Source organism: Candoia aspera, chromosome 2, assembly GCF_035149785.1.
Source record: "Candoia aspera isolate rCanAsp1 chromosome 2, rCanAsp1.hap2, whole genome shotgun sequence".
In the NCBI taxonomy this organism is placed as follows: domain Eukaryota; kingdom Metazoa; phylum Chordata; class Lepidosauria; order Squamata; family Boidae; genus Candoia; species Candoia aspera.
In genome coordinates, this window is record NC_086154.1 from 39431971 (window position 1) to 39449246 (window position 17276).

The 17276-nt window shown below is 39.3% G+C and overlaps 1 protein-coding gene across 2 annotated transcripts in view; it reads right to left on the reverse strand.

Moving 5' to 3' along the window:
- The window catches only part of SRGAP3 (SLIT-ROBO Rho GTPase activating protein 3), a 212721-nt gene that overhangs the window by 105987 nt on the left and 89458 nt on the right, over positions 1-17276 (reverse strand). For both annotated transcript variants that reach the window (XM_063291622.1, XM_063291621.1), the window contains exon 2: positions 5779-5974. In XM_063291622.1, the coding sequence (XP_063147692.1) occupies positions 5779-5974 (196 nt within the window). The remainder of the gene's footprint in view (positions 1-5778; positions 5975-17276) is intronic.

The following is a 17276-nucleotide window of genomic DNA, read 5'->3' on the forward strand; positions in this document are numbered from 1 at the left end:
TTCATTTTCAGATATCTTAAGCTAGCCTGAAAATAACAGAACAGTAATTCTTGGAATAAGCATAGTAAACTTATTTGCAACAGCTATGCCAGAAGCTTCAATGAACCAGACTTCCTTTTAGCTCTATGAGTCTTGCTCCACCACTTTGAGTGTCACAAGGGAGGAAACCACAGATACATGCATACAAACCTTAATCATTAGCTAGCAGAGATGGATGGAGAGACAGCCAATGGCAAGAGTACCAACATGGATTGTTCTGCTCTGTCATTGTATTTTCCATTCTCTTTGGTATCAATATATTTGAGATAAAATGATCTCAAGCAAAATGATGAAACATTTCTCTTGTTCAAACACTTAGCCCCTTTATCGACAATATACAGAAAAGCAGCAGGACTTTCTTCCATTGTGCCTTTAAAATACTGAATGATTCTCCTGCTCTTTCTTCCTTAAAGCAACAGAACTTTGTCCAGCCCCTTAGCCTTAGAACCACTGCTGTTTGGAAGATTTTCCCTGAATCAAAAATATAATCTTCCTTTCACAAGCAGTGAACAAGAAGGTTAGAGAAACAAATCAATACACAAATACTATGCCTTGGTTAAACAAGCTTCGGAACAGGCCTGTGATTTAAACAGTGCCAATAATTAATAATTAGCAAGAGGAATAAAAGAACACAATTAACAGCAAGTTTATATTTACATTTCTTTTTAAAATAACAAAATAAAATTCAAGATGCAAACAATAGTTCCATGTCTTTTCCCTGCCCTTCAAACACATTAGCCTAGAAGAGCCAACACCCTCCAGCTGCTTTTTGTTTGGGGACTTAGAAATAATTAGTTCAACATTTGCAGTATGTTCCAGGGCTTGCTCAATCTATTCACCAGATGTTACTCTCAGCTCCATCTGGCTACCAAAATGAATGGAAGAGCCACAATGAGCCGGCTTTGCTCTTTAGCTGCAACAACAGCCACCAAGTTCATGGATCTCATAAGGATTTCAAGCCCATTAAGTTTTGGTCCCTTCTTTCTTTTCATCCTAGCCTCTCCTAACCTCACTATTAATGCCATTAGAAAAGATATATACACAAATATGTTGTTCTTTCCCAAACAAGAAAAATATGCTGTGTGTTATAGAAAAAAGAAGCCAGATTATTGAGTCCTGAGATGTAGGCAACTAGCTGGCACTGTATAAATTGTACTCCTTTAAAATATAGATCGTTTTAAGCACCTGGATATTCCCTGATCTTCTGGTCAGATTTGGCTGCTTTCCCAACTATAAATGGCAACAGTCACTAATCCTTTAATAACTTAGTGTAGACATTACTGAGTTAGATAGTATGACTTTTGTATAAGGCAGCCTCATGTATGTTTTTGTTTTAAAATACCAAATTGTTTAGTATTTTCTCCTGAATTTCTCATCACGCACATACTCCAACCAAGACCTACTCTTACTTTTCGTTCTCCCCACAACCACATTTAGGTTGTTCTCACAAAGAACAGGGTGCTTTCACTTGTGATGCCAACATTTCAGAATGCTATTCCCAGGAATTTTACCAAATTTTATCTTCATGTATTTCAATTATAGTAGTAATAATAATAAAAGCAGCAGCAGTTCTTCAGAACAGGGTTACGGCTCATGTGGTTAAAAGGCCTGAAATTTACATTACGTTGTAACTTAAAACAGATTTTTTATAAAATGATGTACCGCTGGTATATGACTCCAGAAAAATTGCCTAGAATGGATAAAGGTCCTTCAAATTTATGTTGGAAATGTGGACAACATGAAGGGTTATTTTATCGTGCCTGGTGGACTTGTAAAAAAGCCAGAAATTTCTGGGTTCAAATTTATATAATGATACAAAGATTTTTAAAGATCAACATTCAATTGAAAACAGAACTTTTCTTGCTGGGGTTAATAGACAGCAATTAGAAAAGAGCCACTGAAGATTATTTTTATATATGATTACTGCTGCGAGACCATTATATGCGCAAAAATGGAAAGGCTCTGAAATACCCACAATGGAGGAATGGTTGGTGAAGATGACAGAACTAGCAGAGATGGCAAAATTAACTTGTTTGATTAGAGAAAGGTCAACAACTACATTTATCTGAAAACTGAAAACCCCTTATGGACTTTTTGCCGAAAAAAGAGAAAAATGGACTTGTGATTTATGGGTTTGAAGATTAGAAAGGGTAGCTTATGGAAAGAAGGAAATTATGATGTAACCTTAGAGAGAGAGGATAAAATATAAATGCATTTATAACTGCTGTCAAAAAGATCAGAAGCCGCTTCCTTATAATCTTTACTTTTTTTCCTATTTCTATTTCTATTTTCTTTCTTACATTTTCACTATTCTTCCTTATTTTGTTTCTTTTCTAATATTTATATTGTTTTTATCTTGTCAAAAATTTCTTCAATAAAAATTATATGGGAGGGAGTGCCAGTCAGACAGCCTTTGGCTGCATTTGCAGCCCCAGAATCAGCTTTTTATACTTACTGATTGGATTTATACCCTGTCATAATCATGGTGGGTTATTTTTATGTATAAAGCAACAGCAGTTTGAATGCTTTTTTTTTTTTTGGCTTAATACCTCTATGGCAATAGTTTTATTAAGTTTATTAATAATTATTAGTGTTGGTTTTAATTCTGAATGTTACCTAGTTACTCAGATTGTTGCCTTTAAAAGTATGCCATTCGGTGAGAGTCAGTTCAGTGTACTGGTGAAGGTGCTGGCCTGGAAAGCAGGAGAGTGCGAGTTCTAGGCCTCCCTTAGGCATGGAAGCCGATGGGTGACTTTGGGCCAGCCACTGTCTCTCAGACCAACCCACCTCAAAGGGTGGTTGTTGTGGGGAAAAAAGGGAGACAGGTATGTTTGCCACCTTGAACTGATATATAAATGAAAAGGCAAGATAAAATCTAATAATATGTTATCTCTAAATCTTCATTTTGACCAGGAAAGCAAAGGCTGAGGATAATCTAGGATGAAGACTCTGCCAATCATTATCCTTTTTGATTAAGCAGAGAACACATGCTCCCGTTACCAAGCTCACTAGAGACAACTCTCTGAATTGAGCTACTGAAACCAAATCCATCTCCAGATTAATGCCACTCACACACTTTTCTGTCGGTATTTCACCCCTGCATTCATCTGCATTATTTTATTCTTGGCATAGCTGTGGTTCCAAACAGGACACAGCTTGACAGCATTTGCCTTATCTTCCTATGATTCTCCCTCTAACAAACTGCATTGCAGTACAATACTGTAAACAGACCTATTGAACATAATTGATCCTTGATGCCTCCTGTTGACGATGTGGTCTGTTATGAGTGGTCCTGTCATGCTTCCCCCAGGAATAAACAAACATCTAGGCTTTCCAGACTCAGATCCCTTATTCAGCACCTGGCTTCATGACTGAAGGCTTACAGACCCAACTTGGCTAAATTAGTAACTTTATTGCAGACTAGAATGAGGCCATATACAACAGATAGATCTTCTTCAGTTCACAGCAATCAAAATGTATTTATGTTTACATTTATACCTATCTGCTCCAGGGTTTAAATCCTAGGCTTGTTCCTCTCCTTTTGAAGGCAACAGATATTTTACCACTCCCTTTAAGACCAGTGTGGGGAGCTGAAGCTGAGGGGTGTTTATGTACTAGCTTTCTGAAGCTTGGGAAAGGCTGTTTCCCATCCTGTCAGCTTTATTCCTAATATGTTTACTATCTGATCAGCAGATGTCATTTCTCAGAAGAAAAACATGTGTGTCCAAATTTCTTGTCGTTCTGTTTTTTCTTTGTCTTTCTGCTAGTCAAACAACAGTTTTCTCTCTTTGTAATGCCCCAAGTCAGGCTCCATCTCACTTGCATCATACTGCCATTATCTGGCAATTTGTAGCCAGATTTCAACAGTATAATCTTGGAAGGCTCCAGGAGGCACAGAAAAGGAGTTGTGGGTAGAGGCCACATTCAGCCAAGCGCCATATCACTTCCATTACACTGCTATTGTTCCTCAGTTTTCAACAGTGTGATCTTGCTGGGCTCCAGGGCATGCAATGAAGTACTCAGGGGCAGGGAAAATGCAACATGGCAACTGCCCATTCTTAGCTTGTATGTTCCAGTATCCAGTTTCCTCATAGCAGCCCAGCAATTGCCTACAAGTAGCCAACAAACAAGCACATAAAAGTGCTTTATTTTGTGCTCCTTCTGAAAGCTTGTGGCCTGTTCCTACCCTACATTGTTACCATGCTTAGAGAAAGGGCCAAATTTCAATCATCTGAATATCTCTCTTGCAATATGGCAGTGTTTCTCAACCTCAGTGACTTTAAGATGTATGGACATCAACTCCAGCCAGCTGGAGAATTCTGGGAGTTGAAGTTCACACATCTTAAAAGTTGCTGAGGTTGAGAAACACTGCCATATGGTAACACATTCCAATTATTTTTTTTAAACAATATGCATTATTACTTCGATCCAGGCTATGTATTAATTTTTACATCCAGGTATACCAATTTCTACACAACTGTAATTATTATCATCATTTTACACAGCACTGAATGAATTATAAAATTGAAGCCACTCTCTGAATCTTAGCGATATATCCTTCCCTTACATAAGAAGCTAATATTCTGCATAAGTAAAACCTACAGTACAGTAGCCTTAGCTAAGAAGCATGCATTTCATAAATTATGGCATGGTGATTTCCCTTATGTGTTCCAGTGTTCCACTGTTGTTCCAAAAGAGCCTTGGGAGCCATTAAATTTGGAATACCAGGGTGACATCATCAATCAACCGGTCCCAAAATGCATCTAGTCAGAGTAGCAATGATATGTACAACACTGGAACCAACTTTACACACTAGGAGGATCGGGTGAAGGGATTAACAGGAATTAACAATAGAGAATTAATGAGATTCCACTCAGAATAAAGTTGAATAAAATGAAGTTAGGAACCATTGCCATAACATTGCACAGTTGAAGTTTTAAAACTCGGGGCAGGGGGGAGGTACAAGATGGTTTGGACCAGCAAATAACTTGCAATTTAGGAAACATAACTGCTGGAAAGGAAACATAAAAATTCAGCTAGTGAGCTGCAAAAGAACCCACAGTATGAATATGTTTTTTCTTATAACATGCACATGTAGAGTTCATTTAGAGTTCAGAATCTTAAAGACATCAGAACACGATACACACTTAAAAGTAACAGTCATGCTTTCCCAAACGAGACACCAGATTAAAACTGGAAATCCAAGTGACTACCTAATAAAAATATCCTGATATTTTTACAAAAGGGAAGAGAAAAGATACTTATCAGTCTTGGATATTACTGTCTGTATTCTATAAGAGAAAAAACACTTTGGATAATACAGACATCTGCAGTAAATATTATGCTGGTTAATACATTGACACACACAGATTCCAATGAAGGAATTATATTAATAAAAATAAATAAATATGTAACTTCAATCTGTGCAAGCCTTATCCCCATAGAGTGTCCAACATATCCTTCATCAAATGCAACTACATTTCATTACCTTGTCCTGTGGAAGACATCACAAAATAGTAACACCAACAATTGGCCCTTAATCTTTATTTCATTTACCAATCTATACAGACATTCTTCAGATTCAGAGGAGCTTCATCAACTGCTGCTAATTTCTTTTGTTCAATCTCCCCTTTCCACCCCAGCAGTATTTTAAAACAATCCATCATTCTGAGATAGCAACCAAGGGCACATTCTTCAGTGACCCTCTGGAACAACCAAAATCAGTAAACACATACTTACTTGAATTGATGGTGTTCTCGGGAGCTACGAATCTTGGAGGAAAATCTTTCCGCTAATTTTTCCAGATTCCTGGAATATTCCAGTTCAATCTCAGCCTTTCTGCGGAAAAACTCCTGAAGGTCTTGCAAAAGTTGTAATCGGGATTCAGACTGTTGTTCTAGGCATTTGAACTGCTCCACCAACTGGGTACGAATTTCTGGAAGCACCAGAGAACAAAAGGAATGTATAAATACAGTGGAACAGAACCTATATTATATGCAATTTGGTTTATTTTATGCCTAAACAGAGCAGAGCATCAAGTCTGCAGTGTAGGAACCATAGGGATACTGAGCAATTCCCACACAAGACCAATGATCTGTGATTATTCATTCTGTAAGAATTGGTGTTTTTGCTAAAACGTTATGAAGTATATAGAGAAGAATTAATGAGATATATGGCACAAAATATAAAGCAACAGCAAAACTTCTTATAAACCTAAGTAATCAAGGTACTGATTCTTATTAATTTACAAATCTCTCATACTTGTATCACAACAGTTCAGGTGGCTAGGCCAAAGAAATGATCTTGTTCTGCAGCTGTCCCATGGTTGCAAACAAAGTCTTCTCTCTGTCTCTCCTGGGCTAGAGCTTTTGTAGCCCTCTGGCTTACCACCTCCTACAGCCGTGTTTCTCAGCCTTGGCAACTTTAAGATGAGTGGACTTCAACTCTCAGGATTCTTAAAGTTGCCAAGGTTGAGAAACACTGTCCTAGAGCCTTCTCAAAGGAGCCTCCCTCTCTGAATGCATAATGTTCACTACATGTTCGTGCAGGACCTGTTTCTTCTGACTGGTCCTTTTGCTTATCTGCAGACTGGTAATCACTAGTGCAGGAGCCTAACGCTTGTTTCAGCAGGCTTTGCCCAACATTTCTGTGAAACATTATCTTTTTCTTCTGAGAATATTGCTTTTGTCACTGTTTTGACATTCACTTCCCATAACATGTGAGACAGTCCTTGTTAACGTTCCCTCCTATCACTTTCCCAGCTTCCTTGATATTCTTTGCCTGGCCTTGTTGATCATCTTGCCCTGTCTGTATCTCATCCGTGGATTCAGCCTTGCTCTCGTTATTCGCTTCTGTCATTTCTGTGTGCTATGTGTATGATTTTCCCAGCCTCATTTCAACCCCTTTACAAATGTATTCTCCACTCACATATTAAAATGGCTATATTCAGATCAATCTTTTTACTATAGCCAATTGCGATATATGTAATAAAATACAAATGATAACATAAACTGTAATAGCTTATCCCAAAACATGCTTCCCCATATCTGCAGGAAAGCTGACCTCACGCTTCCTCTTATATTGTGCATGCCCAGATGAGCACAAATGAACAGGATACCTAATTAAAAAGACTGACTTCACGTAAGTACATACATAAATGTAAATGCATAATTGGATCAACTTTAAATCTTCACACTGAATGATGGAGTGAAAATCTTCCCTATCTACTCTGGTAGGAAAGGAACAATTGGGCTAGAATCGAAGTATGTGTGCTGGAATTAGATAGAGAAAGCATTTTCATTGCCTTGAAAAGGAGATTGAAATACAGAATGAAGAAATACAGAAGTCTTCCTGAATGTGTGATATATTTAACACAACCTGCTCTACACTCTTTTGCTATAGTGGGCTACAAAATTAATAAAAGCCATACAGCCAAGCCATCTGTGTTCACAGGGCTTCCAATATTTTTTTACAATGCTATCAAAAATATTTAACAATCATTACCGTGTGGCAACTGCTGGCAAATGCCAACATCCAGTAATGTTGGAATAATAAAATCTGACTCACACAAGTATTTTAAAATTGAGGTCCTTCTCTTCGTTCATTTCCCCACACACACTCTTTCTTTGGGTGTAATAAATGCAATACAAATTTGTGTTAACATTAATACTAATAGGAACAAGAATAAGAAATATCACTAAAGCCTGTGTTCTGGAGATGGGGAGGAATACATTCTGCAGAGCAGTTTCTCCTGAATGCAACCTGCCTCTGAGAGAAACAGATCTACAGCCTGTACATCTGCAAGAAAACCCGTTTCTCCTTCTTTTCTCCCTCACTTAGCCAGCCACATGGCAAAAGGATCATTGGAGAGGAGTAGGAAACAGGTCTGTTCCCCAACCTTCTCTTGTTGTGGGTGGCAGGAGACACAGAGGGGAAAAAAGTGGGAGAAGAATGTTGGAGATGTTAACAAATCAGCATGCCTCATTTTAGCATATGTATAAGTTGCTCTGGGATGCACACTCTACGTGCAAGGAAGCTGTTTGTTGCCACTCCCACTTCCTCTCTTTCTCTTCCTCCTCCTTCCATCAACCGAGGAGGCAGCATGCATGCTGCACTCTCTCCCTCCATTATGGCCACATGCTTGGGCCTTGAAGAATGATTTTTCCCATTTTCTCCATGCAGCTCTTAGCAGCAATGAGGGCTAAAGTTCATTAAGTTTAGGGAACAGAAGAAACAAAGGAACATCATTTTTCCACCGAAGATGGATGTAACTGAACCAAGAATAAAATCAGTAAGACTCTTTTTACTTTTAAAACTATTTTGTCTAAGCATGTGATTCTTTATGCTTGGGAGGGCTGAGTACATAAGATCAATAACCTGTACTTCTCTGATGTGCTCATTAAAGCTATTTAAGATAATATTCTTTTTTCTGTGCACAGCTTCTCCACTGTGTTAAGGTCTGCTCCATTCAGTGGTCATAGCTGTCCACTAATGGCTTCAAAGAAAACAATGGAAAAAGGCTTTTCTGGACTTCCAGAGGAAGAAATGGCAGACTGAAGACAGCTCAGTGAAAAGCAGAGCTGACGACTACAGCGAAGAATGAAGAGTTGGTGAGTAGACCAGCTCTTTGAACCTCTCCAGATAGAGGATAGGACATCACCCACAAGTGCTCCAGACAGTTGCTCCTCATGAGGAGACCGCAAGACAGCAGTTTCTAGTGGGTTTTGAGCACTGGGAGATGAGGGAATAGCCATCTTGTTCAAACCACAGTCGGTGCCTTTAAAAGGACAGTAAGTTTGCATACTTCCTTTTTAAATCATATTCAGAAATTGCTTATTAACTACATTTCAGCTATTAGAAACCTTTGAATCAGCAAGTCTGAAAACACTGGGGAGTCTGCCTTCAATTCTTAATGAAATAACATTTTAACTACAAGCTTAAGAACTTTTAAAAAATCAAATAAATAGCAAAAAGCTAATTAAGACTTTGATTTTAGAATGTTATAAATGGATTAAGGGTCCAGATAAATCTGAAATAAGATTTTGGAATTACTTATAAAGATTCCCTCCCATGGGAAAGTCGACTTGTTTTGAATTTTTTCTAAGACATAAAAGAGATAAACAATTTTAAAAATTGGACACTAGAGGGAACTAAGGATTTTAATTAAAGGAGAAGAATACATACAGTAAATCTGATTAACAGCTACAGAATGACACAAAATAATATAACATTGGAAATACTGAAGGATACTTTTGAAAAATGGAATCAGAAGTTAGTATCAACAATGTCAATAGCAATGTTTGCTTCTATGGATAGACTATGTCCAAAATGTACAAGATGGGTTTAGAAAAGGCAGAGGAACTAGGGACCAAATTGCCAATATCCGCTGGATAATGGAAAAAGCCAGAGAGTTTCAGAAAAACATCTATTTCTGTTTTATTGACTATTCTAAAGCCTTTAACTGTGTGGACCATAACAAATTGTGGCAAGTTCTTAGCGGTATGAGGATACCAAGTCATCTTGTCTGCCTCCTGAGGAATCTGTATAACGACCAAGAAGCAACAGTAAGAACAGACCACGGAACAACGGACTGGTTTAAGATTGGGAAAGGAGTACGGCAGGGTTGTATACTCTCACCCTACCTATTCAACCTGTACGCCGAACACATCATGCAACATGCTGGGCTTGAGGAATCCAAGGCTGGAGTTAAAATTGCTGGAAGAAACATTAACAAACTCTTAAGACGCTTAATCCTTGGGAGAAGAGCAATGACAAATCTGGATGAAATAGTCCAGAGCAGAGACATCACACTGACAACAAAGGTCCGCATAGTTAAAGCAATGGTATTCCCTGTAGTGACATATGGCTGCGAGAGCTGGACCATAAGGAAGGCTGAGAGAAGGAAGAGAGATGCTTTGGAACTGTGGTGTTGGAGGAAAATTCTGAGAGTGCCTTGGACTGCAAGAAGATCAAACCAGTCCATCCTCCAGGAAATCAAGCCAGACTGCTCACTTGAGGGAATGATATTAAAGGCAAAACTGAAATACTTTGGCCACATAATGAGAAGACAGGACACCCTGCAGAAGATGCTGATGCTAGGGAGAGTGGAAGGCAAAAGGAAGAGGGGCTGACCAAGGGCAAGATGGATGGATGATATTCTAGAGGTGACGGACTCGTCCCTGGGAGAGCTGGGAGTGTTGACGACCGACAGGAAGCTCTGGCATGGGCTGGTCCATGAAGTCACAAAGAGTCGGAAACGACTGAATGAATAAACAACAAAATGTCCAAAAGATGTCTTAGAAGAAATGGCAAAAGAGGAACAAGTTTTATCTGATAAGACAGAGGAGTTGACACTGAAAGTGGATCTACAAATGACTGTAATGATTGCCTATTCTAAAACGCTCTCAGACTCATGAGCAGGAATTCAAAGATATCTGATTTATTAAAGAATAGTATGCAGGATCACAAAGAAAGCTGAGAATGATAAAAGCGTGCCAAATGCAAACTAAAAACCCTCGGTGCAAATGAGATCACTCCCCCCGTAGAATCTTCCCAAGTTCACAATCCCAGGTGCTCCTAACGGCTTCTGATGGTCTGCGGGAAAAGTCCTTGAACAGAGCACATAACCCAAACACATTCCATTGTAATGAACACAGATACAGAGCTTGGTACAAGGTTTCACAGCAGCTCCCTCCCAAACAGAAACGTGTGTCAGCGCCATGGCATGTGAAATGTTACGATGTACAGTGCACATTGAAACAGTGAACATGACAATGACAGGCTACAAGAATGACATGGAAAAAGATGTTTTATTGGACATACAAAAGAAATCAGTTGATGCTTTAAAAATCAAAAGGGAGTTACAAATAATAAACCAAGAGAGTTACCTGGATAATTCTTTTATATTGGATTTACAAAAGAGGTTTGTTAAAGCTTGGATGAATCTTGTGAGAAAAGATAAAAAAGAAATGAAAAGACATCAAGTTCTAGGACATTACCTGAATTAACTAAAGATTAAGACTGTTAGAAGTAAAAGAAAGGAATATAAAGTTGGTTTATTTGATCAAGGTTAAAATAGATATGTTGTTATCTCTGGCAATCCTTAATGGACTTTTGCTGACACCAGGGCTGAAATAACGATGCTTTATGGATTTGTTTATAGATAAGAGATGGGACATGGGATGAAGAGATCATTGGCTGTAAATTAAGAGGAGGTGAAAAGTTACTAAAATTGTTTATACTTGTTGTAACTTGATGAAGGTTGGAAGTCACTTATTTATATATTGCTTTTCTTTTTCTTTATTATATTTGTACTTCCTTTTCTTTCTATTCTCTATGCTTTTTTCTTTTCCATTGCAGTTTTTACTTTCTTTCTACTCTTCTTTCCATTTTTTAGTTTGTATTAGTTTTTACCATTGCAATTATAATCTTTAATAAAATTATTTTTTAAAAAAAGGAAAAAGGGTCTTCTGATGCCAGTTCTCCCCTCTGCCACCTCTCTCTGGACTGTCACTGCGGACAGAGCCCTTACTCTGCTTCATGGCAGAGTTTGGTTAGCCAACATCCCTTAGCACTGGCTCCCACACTAGACAAGAGCCCTTTAATACTGCTGTGCCTCAGCCCCTCCGAAATGGCTACCGAATGGCTTTTCATCACTGCCTTTATTGTAATCACGGATAGCAGTTATGAAAGAGATTACGTCATTTGTAACCATTGTATGGGAAACAGTTTTCCACATTTCCACCAAGGCAGAGGAGCGTTCCACTTGAAATATGAGAAACAGGAGGTTTCCCCTCCATCCCAAATTGCCAATTCAGGGTTTTTCAAGGATGCCCTCAAACACAGCCATTTTTCCATCACTGGAGGGCAAAAGGAGGAGGGGCCGACCAAGGGCAAGATGGATGGATGATATTCTAGAGGTGACAGACTCGTCCCTGGGGGAGCTGGGGGTGTTGACGACCGACAGGAAGCTCTGGCGTGGGCTGGTCCATGAAGTAACGAAGAGTCGGAAGCGACTAAACGAATAAACAACAAAATTGTTGTTCAGTCAGGGGTTCTGGAGGGGAAAAAAAATCACTAACAGCTCCCAAGGCCTGAAAGTCTCAAAACCCCTGCTCCAATTTTGCTTCATCAAACAGCCACACAAGCTGCACAGGCTGTGCTGGGTCTAGCAGCAGCCCGTACAAATGTGCTAATGCTACCCCACTCCCTCTAGTCAAATCATACATGCCTGCAGAAACAACCATTTGCAACATGTGTGAACAGCAGCCAAGAATGTATATCAACTTTACCCTTCCTATTTCCCAGATCTCTATACCTTGCCTCAAATTTAAAAGTCATCCTGAAGTAGTCAGCAGATTCAATCTCAAAGGGGAACTGGGCATATCTCTATTCCCACTTTCTCCCATGCTCTCTTTCCACCCCATTACCTCCAATACATTTAGAACCAAGCTTTTCATAGGAAATAGTGAGATAACGTTCTTTTACAGGCTGATGTATATCAGGGACTAGCTGTATCCAGTAATATCTGTCACTGTGATACACCCTCTTTAGCAAAGCAAGTCATCTTACATGATATATCATCTTGTACATCAAGAGGAACAAACAGCTTCCTTTGACATTTTTCTGTGGTTGCTCTCTCACACCAACAGCTTCCCCTTTCTCAGTCCCCTTCTAAGCCTCTTACACAATGTCAAGAAACTGCAACTCTCTTAATATGGGATTGATTCCCGAAAGCCAAACAATCAGAACCACAAAGGTTAATTGGCCTCTAGCCACTATAGGACCACTATATTCCTTTCTAATGCTGTCTAAGCAAAAACCTGCTCACATATTTAAGCGGAAAATTTGTAATGTTTAGTTATTAATTCACTATTTAATGTATGAAGAGCAGGAAAGGGTCTGTTCTTTCCTTTAGAAAGCTCCTAGTGGTAAATGTTAGCCACTAGGCACACAAATGAAGAAATCAAGGCTGTAGGAAAAGAACAAAAATAAATCCATGGCAAAAAAAAATATTCATAGGATGCCCATAAGGATTACTGCAGTTTGAAAAAACACTACTATGTTTTTACCTTGGTGGATTAGTTTGTTGCTTATATCTACATACCTTTTGGATTTGTCTTTGCTTTGGATTTGCTTATATCAGTCTTTGGATTTCTCTTTTGCTTATATCAACCTTCTCTACTTTTATGTCCTCCAAACATGGAAGGACATAATTCCCTGCCAACAATCCTGAGCTAGAAATTCTTGGAAATACAATCCAACTCATCATACCAAGTTGAAGAAGTCTGTCCTGTACCAACATATGAAGTTGCTTCATCTAGTTCAGTATTCTATTCTGATAAATGTCAGGCAAAAGTTTCACAGCTTAGAGATCCTTCTGCACATCTGGAACCATACGTGGCATAAAACTATCTCCTTCATATCAATCTACCCAAAACTTCAGATCTCCTTCCCCTATCATTTTCCAGCTGGTTGCTGGCAGAAAACAAGTAGTGATTATCAGCACCTCTGGACCTCCCATAATGTGGGACTAGTAACTGTTCCTCTTTGTTTGATATACTTGGTCAGGTCAGCCCTCGTTGGAGTTGACAGTCCTGCAGATATCCAGGTAACAAGCCATAAAAAGTTTTATAAATTAAAACCAGCACCTTAAACTGTACCAAGAAACCAACTGGCAACCAATAATATACCAGGTCCTAAGCAACTTGAGACCACCAGATCACCTTTGCCATTATACCTTGTTCTTACTCTGATTATCAGGGGCTACATGCACTAAGAACTGCTGAATGTCATATAGCAACTGCTCACAGGCAAGCCTTCTGTAGAGAGTAAGGAAGAAGACCTTGACAGATATATGCAAGCTCCATTGCCAAGCCAATAAGGGATAAAACATTTTTTTAAGTCCAGAATGTCCTTTTTCTTTACCTCACCCTTTTAATGAACATGTTTTACTGGTTTTGTGTATGTGTCCTATAACTATGCACAGAAAAGACTACTGGAAAAGTAATCTCATTATAGTATTTGTTAATGTAAATACTACTGAACAGATCCAAAAGCAGATAGTCACCTAGCAGGCCAAAACCTCAGTATGAAAATTGGCACTAATCATATAAGGTCCCCTCAATTGTATGAAGACCTTCATTGTTGGGTGTGCCAAGACACCCCACTCCTTTTCTTCCCTTTCCTCTAGAGTTTTGCCTTCCCTTTTCTCAGAATTACTTGCTGATGGGAAACATGCATCGATCAAGATGGTATAAAAAGAAAAAGTGGAGCTGCTATGACTACCCTAGCACCATTCCTTATTTGTATAATTTCATTTTTGTACAGATTTGCCTTCACCTTCTGTTCCTTCCCTCTGCTTCACTTTATTTTCAGGGGTCTGTGGTACTTTATGAGAGGCCCAAAGACTACCTTGTGTTAAGGAAAGCCACTGACACTGACTAAGGGTATTGGGCATTTGGAAATATGTCTCCTGCCCTTCCTGGGCTCCTGAATTCTAGACCTCATGACTTTGTAAAGCTACCCCTTTTCTAGCACACTGGAATGCTTGGGTACAGTGAGCCAGTAGTTGTTTGGGAGGACTAGAGAAAGAAAGGTGGGTGGAGGGAAATGACAGGGCTTACATACAGCTAAATATATTAGCAGTTTGATTTTAGAAAGAGGTGGAGAGCAAGGAAAGGATATTGGGACCTGATCCTAACCTAAGATATGCTTAGCTTAATGAAAAGAAGACTGAGGGGAGACAAGTATTGAAAGACTGAGATCTTCCAGTACTTGAAGGGCTGCCACAGGATGTCAACTTATTCTCCATAGCACCTGAAGGTAGGACAAGAAGGAATGGGTGGAAGCTCATCAGAGGGAGATCCAACCTGGGAACAAGGAGGAATTTCCTGACAGTGAGAACTATTAAGCAGTGGAACAGCTTGCCTCTGGGAGTTGTGGATGTTCCATTGCTGGAAGTTTTCAAGAAAAGTTTTCAAGAAAATTGGACAACCATTTGCCCGAGATTGTATGAGGATTCCTGCCTTGGGCAGGGTGTTGGACTAGAAGACCTCCAAGGTCCCTTCCAACCCTATGATTCTATGATTCTAACTGAAATACAGAAAGAGGAAGGTGGCGGTAGTAATGTATGCCAGCTAATGACCAGACAACTATGACTACCTTATCTACATACACTAGATAAATCTACTCCTGGGGTGTAGAGAACTACAGTGATGACCTTGGAGAAACTATATGATGGTAGTTAGCAAAACATGATATAAATCCAGGACAGGAAGAAAACATTAGAAAGAAACTCAAACTAGCTCCATCTTAACTCTCTTGAATATAAGAGGGAAGGAGGGAAAATGCTGTCAGGCTTCCGAGATTCCGTTATTCCAGCCGGTATCAGTCACTTAAGAGTTCCAGTATTTCTTGTGGAATCTGTTTCCTGACCTGGCCTGCCTCAAAGGGCTGACATGGGGCAATTCCAAGAAGTAGGCTACTTGACTAAGCTGACCACAAAAAAACTGCAAAACTCCATAGATATTGTAGAACATGTGACTGTTGTGGGAATCTGTTGATTTTAAGCAGAAAAAAAACTACTTTTAATCTAGAACTCCAACTGATGACAAGAGAAGGCTGGTTAAATTCTGGAGCAGGGCTGCAACTAGGATCTGTGTCACCCGGGGCAAGCAGGGACTCCAAGCCCATTTTGGTGCCCCCCAGTGCTCATTTTGGTAACCCCCCAGCGTGGCACCTGGGGCACATGCCCCGCTTGCCCCCCCCCCAGTTGCGGCCCTGTTCTGGAGGGAGATCTATATAAGGACAGCATCATATGATCAAAAGGAAACACTGGAGTTCACATGGCATTCTGAGACTACTTTAAACTGCAAATAGGAGTAGGGTTTCGCTTAGCCAGAATGCCATCTGAGGATAAGAACAGCATATGCAGGGAATGGCAGAAAAGAGAACCCTAAATTCGCAGAAATATCTTTTTAATGATGGAGGGAAAACTTTAAGGACAGGAACCAAAAGTAGCTGGATGCAATGATCATGGAATGTGAACAGGCCAAGGGGGAAGGTACAATCCTGAACAGCAGCATTATACATGGCAACCATTTATTGCAAATCCCACTTTTTTTTTCTTAACTTACAAACTTCCACATATATGTGTTTGGCATCCTGTGAATCATCTGACAATCACTCCTTGTTTTCTGCCAGCAACCAACTGAAAAATGATAGGGGAACTTATCCTATTTCCTGTCCAAAAATCCAGTGGGATGTGATTTGTTGAAAAGCTCTTTTAAAAATAATATCCACTTCCAACCATGCCTACAGGTCCCCAAACACAGCAGCTCTTTTGAAAGAGCTGACTTTTACCAACAGAGGAAAAAATTGAGGATTGCTAACAGCCTTCTTCCTCTAGCTTTGCTATTCAGCTTTTATCTCCAAAGCTCCCTAATGTATTTGGGGATTTGAAATGAGATGATTTCCAAGAGATTTCCACTTGAAAATATCCAATGTTTAATAACCACATTGATGCATCTATCATTTTATAAAACCAGCCCAGCAAAAATTTAAAACAAGAAGAGTGAGTTGCAGAGTAGGTCGTCCAAAGGATATAAAAACAATAATATAAGACTGAAACTTTTTCTTTAACTGCTCAGTAATTCAAGTCCCTTTTTAGCAGTGATTTTTAAACTGCAAGTGAGAAACTTTGAGCATTTTGAAGTATGTAGCCATTAAAAGGCAGTGAAGGGAGGCAGAACTGGCAGTTTCCATCCCAACTTCTCTGGAAGCAATCAAAGAATTTCTGCTGAGCCCAGCTTACAGGTTCATTTCCAGATATTTTACACAGACAGCATTAACACAAAGGAAGCTGTTTCTTCCAACTGAGGGGCCAAATGTTAACTTAGGAAAAGCTCACTGTACAGTATGTGAGTCATAATGTACCAAGCAACAAGGAATGATAGATCAATGGACATGATTGGTTGCAGTTATTCTCTATGCAACATAGAATCTGTTGTGTTAGAGGGAAGATAATGCAATCGCTGGCTACTAGTTATAATAGATTTAAATGTAATCTTCATACCCAGAGAAGTCAGCAGGTTAATAGTAATGCTGCAGAACAACAATATGCAGGAGCAATGGTACTCATTCTCTGTCTGAAGGGGCTTCCCAAGAAGCATTTCATCGGCCAAAGTGGGTTTTGGACTAAACATTTACTACTTTCTCATCTTTTTTTTTTTTTTATC